The 13,131-nt window shown below is 48.4% G+C and overlaps 1 protein-coding gene across 1 annotated transcript in view; it reads left to right on the forward strand.

The window, feature by feature from the left end:
- The window catches only part of CACNA1G (calcium channel, voltage-dependent, T type, alpha 1G subunit), a 96,820-nt gene that overhangs the window by 38,857 nt on the left and 44,832 nt on the right, over positions 1-13,131 (forward strand). The window contains exons 14-19 of the mRNA XM_010002670.1: positions 1,619-1,645; positions 3,526-3,619; positions 4,104-4,288; positions 4,439-4,885; positions 10,337-10,437; positions 11,563-11,686. Of these exons, the coding sequence (XP_010000972.1) occupies positions 1,619-1,645; positions 3,526-3,619; positions 4,104-4,288; positions 4,439-4,885; positions 10,337-10,437; positions 11,563-11,686 (978 nt within the window). The remainder of the gene's footprint in view (positions 1-1,618; positions 1,646-3,525; positions 3,620-4,103; positions 4,289-4,438; positions 4,886-10,336; positions 10,438-11,562; positions 11,687-13,131) is intronic.

Genomic DNA, 13,131 nt, shown 5'->3' on the forward strand with positions numbered 1-13,131 from the left:
GCAATAAATACTTTGTACTTGACAAGTGGGTAGGGAAATACTGACTTCTGGTGCTGGAAAGAGATGCTGGAGCCACTGGTGTGGCAAAGCCCCCCAAAATGGGCTGTGTCCCCTGCTGTACTGGGACACCTGCTGATTTAAATGGGTGTCTCCACCAAAGGGGGTGAGGAGGGATCTGAACTCAGAGCAGGTTCTGGTGGCTTTCCTTAAGTTAGGTATTTCACCTGGTTGTAAGAGGACTGATATTGTGTTAATCAAACATTCGTTTAAAGCCTCCACTGCTGCTTAATGAAGGCATTATAAATAAAGATCCTATTATGCAGCTGCAGAAATAATAATAATACAAATGTTTTCAATACTTAGTTGGTGTTTCATTAGCACAATTATCACTTGGAGCTGAAGCAAGCTCTGTTTGAAACATTGAATTTTAAGGTAAGGCTGGTCCCTTCCAAGGGCTTTGCTCCATCTGAGATCTCCCATCCCCTCCCTACGCTGAGCAGAGCGGATGCCCGGCCATGCCACCCATCACAGCCACACACTGCCCTTCTCTCCTTCCCCTCTCCTCCCCTGCCTTCTTCTCGTGTGTTTTTTGATTCCCTTCTCAGTCCTGCTGTTGAAACTGTGAAAATTGAACCCCCCCTTCCCCTTCCTCCCCCCTCCCTCCCCCCGTTTCTCCTTCAGGAGATCTCCAAGCGCGAAGACGCGAGTGGGCAGTTAAGCTGTATTCAGCTGCCTGTCGACTCGTCGGGGGTACGTACACACATCCCACCGCCCGCTGTGCTTGTCCTTCTTGTGGTGCCTGGTCACACGCCGTGATGCTGTTCTCATTGTAGTAGCTGTTGTTCTTTTGGGGTTTGTTTGGGTGTTTTAGGGGTGGTTTGTTCTTTTTTTTTTCTTTTTTTCTTTTTTTTTCTGTCCTTCTCATTGTCAAGTCAGCCTTGATTTTAGGTCCCTTCCTTCTCTGGGACAGCCAGGTAAATTAAAGTGGGTGCTGATGTGGCTCTCACCGACTCCTTTCTGGATGCCTGCCCTGGGAAAGTCTTCCCGTGGGGCTGTTGCATCCCCTTGCAGAGCCTGGGAACCTTCCCAGGGCTGCAGAAGGTGATGCTGGCTGCTGGGCACCCCTGCTGCTCCCTCTGCCACCCAGGTAGAGGAGGGTGCCAGGGAGCGAAGGGACTTGGAATCAAGACAGTTTGTGGACACATGTGGGGAGCCCTGTGCTCAGTAGGAAGGTGGCAGCTGTGCTGTGACGTGTCCCAGGAGTGCTGGCTGGGATGCTGGGATCGCCGGTGAGGTGCCGTGTTACAGTGTGGGTCAGGACGTGAAACGGTCCCGTTCAAGCCTGAGGAAGCTGTGGATCTCCAAAGAGCAGCCCTCCCCAAACCTGACACCTCTGCCAACGTCATCTTTCTCCTCACCTCTCCCTTCCCTTTCTGTCCTTTCCAAGAAGTCTGGCTTTTCCCTCAGCACACGAGCCCTTTCCCATCATATCCCCATGTGTCAGTCCCCTTTGGTACAGGCTGGTTTTGCTCTTGTACCATCTGGTCCATCTTGATGTACCCTCGTTTCCCGAAAGGATTTTAACTCCCTCTTCTCTCATAACCCCTTTTCTATCCAGAAAGGCAAACTGGGAGTGCAAGAACAGGTAACGGGCAGCAGCCCCAGCTGTGAGATGCTTGCCTGCACCGTCCTGAGTCTGGCACGTGGTGTTTTGGAGAGGATGCTTCTTGCCCTCCAGACAGGGGGTTTGGTGCTGGGGTTTGGAGGGTTGGGAAGTCCCCATGTAGCTCTGCTTTTCCATTCTCAGCACACGTCTCAGTGTGCACCCTAAAACTTCCCTTGGGCTGTAAAAGAGCACTCCAGGAATACAAATCACATAAAATTCACTCTGTTATTTATTGCTTTTTAATAACCCATTAGGGAGAATGAGTAATTTCTGGCAGGCCAATGGAGGGGCTGAGCTGGGAGCCTCTGTGGGGAGTGCACCTGGAGCCAGTTGGAGCCCCTCTTCATATGGAGACATGGTTTTGACTCCAGTAAAGTTCAGGCCAGCCTGGCTTTACTGCTCCCCCTTGCAAGGTGCATTCCTGACCTTCCCAGTCTGCCTCCTGTAGGATGAGCTTCCCTGACTAGCACAGAAGTCCTGGATCCTGAAGAGGGGAAGTTTTGAGCCAACATTTTGCATCACGCCCTGTTTTGCCTTAAAAAAAAGCGTGTCTGAGAGCATCCAGGGGAAAAAATCCCCTTATCTGTTTAGTGACCCCACAGGGGAATATCAGGGCTCATCCCTCTGGGGTTTTGCCTTACAAAGAGGTGCAGGGCACCAGACCTTTTGCTGAATACCATCTCCTCCTCCCATCCCATGCTCAGACCCCTCTGGGTTTTTACAGGCAACAGTTACCCGAGCACCAAACCTCCGCAGCACTGGCCAGGGCTCCTGGGGGAAGAGCTTAGTCTTGGTGGGGTTTTCTGGGGCTCCTGGTGTCTCCCAGCTGAAGTGAGGGTCTGCTTGGCTTCTTTCATCCCAGCATCCTTCCTCCCTCCTTCCCCCCCTCTCCTCCCTCCCCATGTACATTGCAATGGGGCTTGGTGCCCTTGCCAGAGCAGTGGTTTCAACCATGAATCCTCCACTTTTGGATGGGCAACATTCTGGCGAGCACCATGGGACCCATTGGGTGTATCCTGACTATACCACACCCTAAGCACCTTTCTGCAGTGCCAATGGACAGAATCAGTGGGACTCTCAGGGATGTCCCTAATTGGGTCTGTGCCGCATGACCAAGCAAGAGACCTGGGCACCATGCAATGGTAACTTCTTCTCTCTCCTCCTGAGGATGGGCCTGTGTAAAAGTGGGCAGCTCCTGCTCAACCCCATCGGAGTTCAAAATGATATGGTGGAATTTAAATCCTCCAGATGATACAGCATAAATCAACAATATTTCTGTTGTGTGTCACAGTTCAGAAAGGAATGGCAACCCACGGCTGTTCTTGTCAGGTTGTCCCATGTGTATCCTCTCTGTGCTGATGGGAAGTCCATCACCACATGCCCAATAGTTGCATTGGGAATTCAGGATCCTTTGTGCACCTTCTGAATCCTGGATTACTCCATCAAAGCATCACTAGAAAGAGCCACACACAAGGAGCTTTAAGCCAGTGTATAAATTAAGAGAGATGAACAGGGTCAATTCTTGTTCTAAAATTGCTCATCAGATACCTGTCCTTCCATAATACTTGCTCAGTGTGCAATTCCAGCAGCAAAAAAATTAGGCAATAGGGTTATTTTCTGATCCCTTCCTTGGACCGCGTTTGGAGCCAGGGCCAGTCTGTCATCCTGGTAGGAGGTTAATTAGTCTGTGGTATAAATATGTGCATGCCTCATTTTGTGAAAGGTGATGTTGCATCGTGATACCAAATTCAGTGGATCTGTAGGTGTGGTGTTGGAGACGGGAACCTGTTTTTTTCAGAGGGGTGTCCCTGCACCACAGCCTTTTGTCCTCCTTGCTGAAACTCTCTGTTTTGCTCCAGGGTGATGCTTCCAAGTCTGATTCCGAGGGGGATCTCTTCACCCGCAGCCTGGAAGAGGAGGGAGAACTTAAGAAAAACTTGTCAAATCCAGCCTGTGAGTAGGAACCCCAGGAGGATGGGCTTTTCCACAGAAACCTCGCTTAGCTGTGAAAACAATGTGTCCCAAAGGGAAGAGCCCTCCTAGAGAGGACAGCATAATCCAAGCCATGGCATGCTTGACCGAGGCCAGCAGGCTTGGGGCATAGGGTTGGGTGTGGGATGCAGACAGAGACGTGGTGGCATTCAGGCCATAATCTCCCCACTGAGACCGAGGTCTGGGCTTTCAGGGTCTCTCTGCTGCAGATGACAATGTGTGTCTGCTCTCCTTTCATGTCCTCTACATCCCATTCCTATTTTACACCCCTCTGCTCCCATGCCAGGCTGAAGGTTGAGCTCTCAGCTCTCCAGAAGAACTTTTTGGGTCCCATCCTCCTGATGCTTGGAGGAGCCATCCCTGCACAGCTGCTTTGCCTGCCTGAAAGCAGGTTGTAGATGTGTCCCTTGTGGTATGACACCTAAAACCCACTTGTGTCTTCCAGTGATGGCCCTGAGCGACCACCCAGAGCTGAAGAAGAGCCTGACCCCACCACTCATCATACACACGGCTGCCACACCGATGCCCATGCCCAAGAGTGCTGTGTTTGGAGATACAACACAGGGCCATGAGTCCCGCCGGGCCAGTGGAGTCTCCATGGACCTTCCCAACTACGAGCTCAAGTCCCCGGTACTGGAGTCACCTCCTCCCATGGATGCTCCGCGCGTGTCCGTCGGGCTTACGGGACCGTCTGTCCGTCCATCCGCCCCAGCTGGCGCAGCAGCAGCTTGGCATAGGGCGGGTGGCACGAAGCTGATGCTGTCCCTGTCCCTCCCACAGCCCAGCGCCCGCAGCTCCCCACACAGCCCCTGGAGTGCCGGGAGCAGCTGGAACAGCCGCCGCTCCAGCTGGAACAGCATCGGCCGGGCCCCCAGCCTCAAGCGGCGGGGACAGAGCGGAGAGCGAAGATCCCTCCTCTCTGGAGAGGGGAAGGAGAGCTCGGAGGAAGGGGAGAGCTCGGATGAGGAGCACTCCAGCCGGGCTGGCAGCTTCAATGGCTCTTTGCCCCATCGCATGGAGTCACTGGAAACAAAAGGCTCCTTCGACCTGCAGGACACTCTGCAGGTGCCTTCTCTGTACCGGACCAGCAGCATGCACAGCAGCCATACCATCACCTCTGAGCACCAGGACTGCAATGGGAAGACCTCTCCGGGTTTGCTGCTGCACCAGCTCCACCTGGATGACCCCCGGCAGGATTGCGATGACTGCGATGATGAAGGCAACATGGTAAGGAAATGCCAAGAGCTGGTTTGGGGTGTTTTTCCTTGTCAAAGTGATGCTTGTACCTGTCTCTGCAGCACATGGGTGGGTGTGAAGCAATGGCTTGTTGCAGTGGCAGGGTCTCACCATCACCTCCAGGGCAGACTGAGAGTCACCCAGAAGAGCACCTGGAGGGCTCTGGGCTGTGGATGCCATAAAAAATGGGGTTGGCATAATATTTAATATTTCAGTACAGTACCAGATGGAGATATCTGGGCAAAACTCTCCAGGTTCACTAAAAAACACAGAGCAAAGGTTATCTCTTGGAAATTTGTGCTTTTCTGCTTTTATTAAAAAACAAAACAAAAAAAACCAAAACCAAAAAAAAAAACAAACAACCCCCTAAAAACACAATTAACTTTCCCTGCTCTCCAGCCATTACTCAGCTTTCTGCCCCCATGCACAGCAGCAGACAATGTCTATTGCCACAGGCAGGGGCAAGGTTTGCCCCCTCCAGTCCTATGGCAACGTTACTGCCATAGACACACTGGTGATTTCAAGGCTTTGCATTAATTTCCATGTGAAGATGCACTAGAGCAGTAAGTGTTCCTCTTTCATAGGCCTGAAAAATGCCATTTAGGAAATACTAGGAATTTGGCTGCTTTTCAAAGATTTTTGCATGGCTAGTGTAGAGGGGCTTGAGTTGGGCATCAGGATGCTCATGGAGACTGTTCCATCAGAATATCCTCAGGACAGTTTTGGGTGGGGTTGGGATGTTCTCTGCTCTTCCCAGGTTACCTCTTTGATTGACTTCACCTTGTTCTTAGGCTTAAAAAATGTGGTGGTCTGATGTGTCATTCCCAAGGGGTAAATTGGTTTCTGTTGGTGAAGTGGATTCATTCTGGGGCAGAGTCATGTAACCAAGACAGTACTGGGAACAGGAAAGCTGCAGCTTGTGGACATGATATTCCTGTGTTTTACTAAGTTTGTTGAATGCAAATGGGATTTGGAGCATGTGAAGAGATGCAAAAGGCAGTGGTGACGCCAGAGAAGGAACAGGAGGAGAAAGAGTTAGTGCTGGCAGAATGAAGCCACTTAGCCATGAATCACTTTTAAAAAAAGCCATTATCCCATTACACCTCCAGCATGGATCTTCAGCCTGGGATTTTTACTGATTATCTTCACCTGCTCTTTAAACTCCATAAAATACATTGAATTTTTAAGAAAAAAAGAAGCAGCAATTATTTTGGAGAAAAGCACTATTAAAAGTGATCAGAGACCATGCTCTTTATCGCTAGCTTGGGGTTTTTTTTCCTTGCTACAACATGTGCTGCTTTTTACAGCTCACCTGGTCCAAATATCCCACAGGTCCCTTTCCTTTTCCCTGCCAGATCAGAAGATCTGGACATCGTGTGATGGGACATTGTCCCTCCTCTCCCATCCCACCCAGCCCTGCAGCTCCAGGTAGGGCTGATGACAGAGTCTTGAATAAGATGCATAATCTTTATTATGGTGGCTGCTTTTGGTATAAACCAAATGTTTTCCCCTTCTGTGTGCTGAGGTCTGGTCATGTAGGTTTAAACCAAAGGTCCCTCAATCCTTTTCCGTGTAGCATTCAGGAACAAATACCTAGGGAAAGAAAAGAGGGTAATTAGATCATGCCCCAGCTCATGGTATAGCCATGCTTGGCAGCTGGGACATATGCAGCTTGCTGATCTTTCCCCATCTTCCCAAATATGACTTCATTGCAAATCACTAAACCAGATGGATTGGAAAATGTTGCTGAAATTAGTGAAATGAGCCCCTAGGTTATGGAGCTTCCCTTTGTGATTCCCTCCTGACATTTGGGGAGATGCTTTGCCCCTAAATTAGCCTTGACAAAGTCACCAAAAAAAAAGTAATTATTTTTTAAATGGAAAAAAATAATAATTTGAAACTCCCCCAACAACAAAAGAAGAAAATAACTGTTGTTTGGATCAAAGTAATCCTAAATATGCCCTTCTGCAACAAAGCTTCACAGCTCTCCTCCCTGGCTGGTTTTGATTGCCTCTATGCAGAAAGGAAAGGCAAGGCAGTCTAAAGGCTTCCTTTGGATCTCCCAAGCTCCCCTTATATTAGTGCCACTCCAGTGCCTTCAATTAATTTATTCCAAATGCACATCCCTTTGAGGGGCCAGAATTCGACCCCTGATAGCTCTTCTTCCCAGAAGTACAAAATCAGGAACTGAAATCTGTTCTTCACTTCATGAATGCAGAGAAGGAGAAACTCCACAGAGAGTGACCTGCTGCCTGGTCAGGTTCAGGTGGTTGTGACAGACATCAGGGATTTGCCATGAGGTCTTTGCTCACATCTGCTGAATTTTAGGTGCTTTTGGGAGTTTTTCTACCCAAATTGCTGAGTGCTCAGAGCAGAAAGTGAGGGAAACATTGAATCTTCAACCAAATGTGTCCCTTTCTCCCCAAATCCTCATTGCACATTGTAATTGTAGCCCCTTTCCCTGTTGCCTTTTGCACTTTTTTTCTATGCTATGCAGTCCAGCTGCTCCCCATACCCTCTCAGCCCGTCCCTGCTGCATATTTAAAATGAAATAATCAGGTCCCAAGTGCTTCTCTGCAGCTTCCAGCTTGCCTGGAGGTCCATTGCCACTTGTGTAGTGTTTTTCAGCACTTTCCCCCCATCCTTCTAATAAATCTTTTATAAATCTAAGCCTCTCCCATACTCCGAGGACTGCATCAGTCATCTTTTAATGCCAACTGCCTTTCATCCTGCCCTCAGAAGTACATTAATATATGAAAGTCCTAAAAAAGATTTTTTAAAAAGCAGGTATTTATCAGCAGCTGAGGGATGGGAGGGCCCTGTCATCACATGCCATGTCCTGGTCCCTGCTTGTATCCCAGGGAGGGAGTTCGGGTGGTCTCACCCAGGGAGATTTTGTTTAAGTCACTGGCAACTGAATGAAAGAGTAGTTTTCTTCTCCCCCTGCAGCTTTATTCATCCTGTCCAGGTGTGTTTAATGAACAAATAGATGTGATTTAACCCCTGGAGCTGATGTGTGGCTTTGCCCCCTGGGTGGGCTCAGCAGCAAATCAGCTGCCTTGGCAGCAGTGGGTGCGTCTGGACCTCCCTGAGAAGGTGTTCAGTGGGACTTAGGCTGGCAAAGCCTGGTTTTTATTTCACAAATATCTTACATTTGGCTCACATTAACTGAACTGCACTGTTGCACTGGTGGAAATCTGGAGTAATTCCTTTGACTTTAGTTTTCTGTGGATGTACTTAGCCCTGTGTGAAGCAGCCTGGTTGCAGCCCCGGATGAACCAGTCCCGGGCGAGCCCTGGTACTCACCCTTACTCTGCCACGCTGAATAGAGAGAGGCATGATGGAAGGTCAGTTTTTGCCTTTGTTATCTGATTTAGCCCATGAGCTGCAAGCTGCAACGATTAGCCAAACCCCAAAATATCTTTGGCATTAAAATTGGACAAAAGGAGTATAAAGAAGCATTCTGTGCTGCTGACGCATTACCATTCACTACAAATCTCCGTGATAAATACCAGAACTAGTTTGAATAATAGATACTTCTGGAAACCTTCCAGCTCTCAAAATGAACTGGACTGAGTTGCAGCTATTACTCCGTGGCCGGAGGCTGGAGTTGCAATTGCTCTTCTCACTGCAACTTTGAGCAGACACCTGATTTTCATCCATTTACCTTTGTTAAATCTATGGATAATTAAACTAACTGGGCTGCTCAAAAGGATAAGACAACCCCATGGATTCATGCTCTATTAAATGCAGTTTAGAAAGAAGTTCTGATTCCTTGTCTGGAGTTGGAAAAGGGATGTGAAAACAGTCAAGATGTGGCCAAAACCTACTGGTGTGCCCTGACATGTCTTGTGTTTGTGTGGAAAGGAAGGACAGACAGCTGAAGAAGAGGGGTAGAAAGGTTCCACTTCTTATTTTTGTTATTCAAACTTTCCTTGTTACTTCTCACAAGGTGGTTTTCATTTTCTGAAGGGTTCAGGTTGTCACCAAGTGCTTTCATTAAAGCTGACACTACACTAGCTATTACCCATCGCTAATGAGAGCCCTGGCTGAGTGTGTACAGGAACAGAAAGCACTTCCTCATTCCACTCAATTACCCTAACAAATCCTATTTTTATAGTCCAGAATACCTCCAATTGCTAGCAGTTTGGCTCCAAACAAATCCTCCTTCCTTGTTTCTAAGGTGAAATAAATAAAAATGTCTCAGCCTCAGGGGCTGGGTGCTCCTGGGGTGTGAGCTGTGATTCCTGCCCTGTGCTTTGCAGCTCCTTTTCTGAGTATCTGCAGAAGAAAGCTTAAAAGAGCCCACATGGGTGTGCATCCAAGCCCAGGTGGTAATGGGAAAATAAGGGTAATGAAAGAGTAAGGATTCATTTTTATGTATCTGTAAATGCAAACTGTGCCATGACATTGCACACACTGGTCTGTGGATTTGCCTTCTGGTGGTTTGATTTGGAAGGGCCATGAAAGCCCTGGCATGGTGGGTAGGATGGTTGCCTGGCTTCTGCTGGTTGTCCATGCATGAGATGCTGGCACTGGAATGCCCACTAGATTAAAGATCCTGACCTTCCCTCAGAGACCTGTGGATGAGTAGGCGACACCTAATCTAGAGGCTGTTGCAGCTGAGATGAGGCTTCCCCTTGGTCTCCAATTTTCATGTCTTTAGTTGACCTATTGGACAAGGCCTTTACAATCTGCCCTCCTGGCCTTAAATGACCTTGCAGATGGTCTAAAACATAAGTATGTGTGGTTGAGGATGTGCTGTGATTTCAAGTAGGAATTAATTTGTGGGAGTCGCATGGCCTGTGCTCATGCAGGACGGGCTGGCCACGACATTCCTTGCTGCCTTTATAATCTCCCATCTAATCTGTTCATGCAGAATGAGAGGCAGATGCTTGCCGTTGCATTTCTGGACCAAAACTCAGGTACCAGATGATTTCTTCAGCTTTCCAGTGATGCACAGACATAGGATTTGGCCCAACAAGCAGCAGGATTCTTAAAAATCTCAAACAACAAAACCCAACAAAAATGTCCTAAAAAAATTAGATGATTCAGGCAAGTATCTGATGAGTACCTGGAGGGAGTAAGGCTGATTGGAGTGGCTTGCCAGTCCCCTAGGCAAGGGTTTGATTTACCATTATTTCCCCTTGGTTACCTGTGAGCCAGGTGCAGTTACTGCGTGGAAGCAGCAGCAAGAGCAAACCCTGCATGGTTGCAGGGCCAGCAAAGCTCTCACCTGGCTGCCTCAGCTCCTTCCCTTGCCCAGTGGGGTCTCTCCTGGGGAGATAATTTTATTTCAGCTTCACTGAGCACTTGGAGATGTACATTCAGTGAAAAATTGCCCTGCATCCTTTGCTTGGAAGTTTTGAGGGTTTATTTTCTTTACCAGCTCTCTCTGTGTTTTCCCTCCTGGTATGTTTCTGCTGTACATTTTCCTCCTAGAGCAAAAGGGACCGGATGAAGGCCTGGATACGGGCACGTCTCCCCACCTGCTGCAGAGAGAGAGACTCCTGGTCCATCTATATCTTTGCCCCTCACTCCAGGTAAAGGGTCCCACAGTGGTGGGGTGTGCAGGGCACTAAAGGGTCCCACAGTGGTGGGGTGTGCAGGGCACTGTGCCCTCTTTACCACAGCTTGCTCTGTTCACATATCTCTGTCTCTGTATGTCAGTCCACAAAATTCCCAGCCCTTCCCCTGCTCCAGTACTGCAGCAGGACACAGAGAGATGCTCTGGGGTGGGCATGGCCCTGGCACAGGAGTGACCAGTAGAGACCCATAGCCCAGGGCATGGCTAGAACTTCACTCCATTTCTCCCTCAGTGGAGCACAGGGTGTTTGAGCAGGGGGACACATGCTGCATTAAGCAGATAAATCTGAATTTGCCCCCAGTACACACTTACAAGACAGCAAAGGACACTCCTTGACGTCTTAAATGTGCCTCTGAGCCCGGACTTAGGTTCTCCCCCTTCCCTTCCTCCCTCTTCCAATAACTCCCAGAAAACACCCTCTCCTTGCCACAGGCCCCCAGCTCTGCCTTTCCCAAAGCCCAGCTAGGATCTGTGCTCTCCTATCTGTTCCCTGGGACATGATCAATGAGGGTTTCTCATGTTTGAGCTGGTTGCCCCTGGGCAGCATTTGAGTTCATTCATACCAAGATTAGAGAGATTTTCAGAAACAGGCTTTGGGAAATGTAATATGGTATTACGAATCCTGGGTCAGTGTCCAGCCATCTGTCACAATAAATAGCTTCTGTCCCTTTGTTCCATGTGTGCTCAACCCTTACAGGCTTGCTGGGAGTATTTCTTCCCTTATTTAAGCTAAACCTGAGCATTACAGACTAGGGGGTCAGATCCAAACCTGGCTGCACATATGAGTTGTGGAATCAGCTGCTCCATTTCCAGTGACCCAAAGCTCCCTGTGAACATTACCAGGACTTGAAATTTGTGGCCCAGTTCTGTATCTTGGATGCTTCCCTATTCACACCCTGATTTGCCTTCAGCTTGAGGCTCTGCCAGGGAGGAGACTGGGAGATTGTAGCTCATCTGCTTTGCAGACAGAGCGCTCAGTTCCCCTGCCATACGTTGAGCTGCTGCCTTCCTCCCCGACCAGTAGAGCATTAATAGCTAGTCTTTGTGTCCTCTTTTTTTTTTTTAACTTCTTTTTTGGCAGATTCCGCCTGATGTGCAATAAAATCATCACCCACAAGATGTTCGATCATATCGTCTTGGTGATCATTTTCCTGAACTGCATCACCATTGCCATGGAACGACCCAAAATCGAGCCTCACAGTGCTGTGAGTTTCTGAGCTTAACCTTTTCCTGTGCTCCCAGGGGTTGTACCCCACTGCTGTGCATTTGGTCTCACTTTCTTTCTCTTTTACAAATGGGAAGCTGCCAACACACCCTGTGTATCCTTTGTGTTAGGTACAGCAACTCTCCTGGTCCCTACCCAGCACCCATTCAAAGTACAAGAGCAGAGCTCGTGGCCTGCAGTGTATCAAATATCCCATTTCTGCAAGTACAATCAAGGTTTTAACACCTGACATAAGCATGACATCTGTCTCAGTTTCCTTCTCTGATATACCTTCCAACACTTTTCCTTCTTCAGTGCAATGTTTGTTTCTTCCATCTGTTCTTCACGGGCACTTATGTGTGGTGTGAAGGGAACGGGGGGGAAACTGTTCATTTTATCCTCTTCTCTCTCCTTTGTGTACCAGCTTTGTTGTCACACAAGGAAAACTGAGCTGTTACATGCACTGCAATGCCATTTCTGCAAACCACTTTGGTTTAATAGACTATGTAAGGATTTCTCAAACCAGACCCCACAGCACCAACATCCATCAGTCAGAGGGACAGAATCATCCTGTTTCTCTTTTATTTTAGCATAGATTGTGGCTGAGAGATATGCTGGGCTCTTACTGACATGTTGCAAAGGATTGCTCATATCACAATCATATAGAATCCTGTTTTGTTGATGTAGGCGTGTCAGGCTGTTCATTTTTGTGGATCTTCAATGTGAGACCTTAAAACTCGAGTCCTGGCTGCTCTGTGCCTATTTTAAGCTTTCCCTAGTAGTCCTCCTTACTCCAGTGGTCCATCTCCTAAATCCATTTTCCCCCTTTTGATTATCATGCAGTCATTGGGCAAGAAGAGAGCAGGACTCCCTGCCAGCCAATCTAGCAGGAGGAAATCACCCTACTCTTCCCCAGATGGGGCACCCTGAGAATGTCCCTTGAAATCCCAAATGCTTCTTCAGAGCCCCTTGCTTTCTCCTCTGAGGATCACCATTCGCCGTGGCTGGCTCCAAAAGGAACTGTAGTTACACAGAGATTAAGGGAATGTGTTGACATATGTGACTCAGGGGAGTCCGTAGCAAAGAGCTGTAGCAAAAAAAAAACAGTATATGAGATGAGAAGGATGAGCTGTGGTGTCCCTGGGCATTAGAAGAGTGCTGAGAGGAAAGGATACAGGAGCCAGTGTGAGGTTTATCAGCATGAGGTTATAACCAAAGGAACCAAAATGAGCTCCAGGACTAGAGTTGAGCTGGATCATGGTCAGGGAGAAGGAGGATGGTGAGTGGTGGGTCATGGGAGCCAGGAGGAGTGTGTGGGCCCTTGCCTGTGCTGATGGAGCTCTTATCTGGAAACTGAGAGTTAGTTTATCTTGAACTGTTAAAATAATTGTACTTTGCTTCCCCAAGCTGTGGATTTTCTAGCTGCTTCAAGCGAGTTCTCTTTCC

The sequence above is a fragment of the Chaetura pelagica genome, unplaced genomic scaffold (genome assembly GCF_000747805.2).
Source record: "Chaetura pelagica isolate M959 unplaced genomic scaffold, ChaPel_1.0 scaffold47, whole genome shotgun sequence".
Taxonomy (NCBI): domain Eukaryota; kingdom Metazoa; phylum Chordata; class Aves; order Apodiformes; family Apodidae; genus Chaetura; species Chaetura pelagica.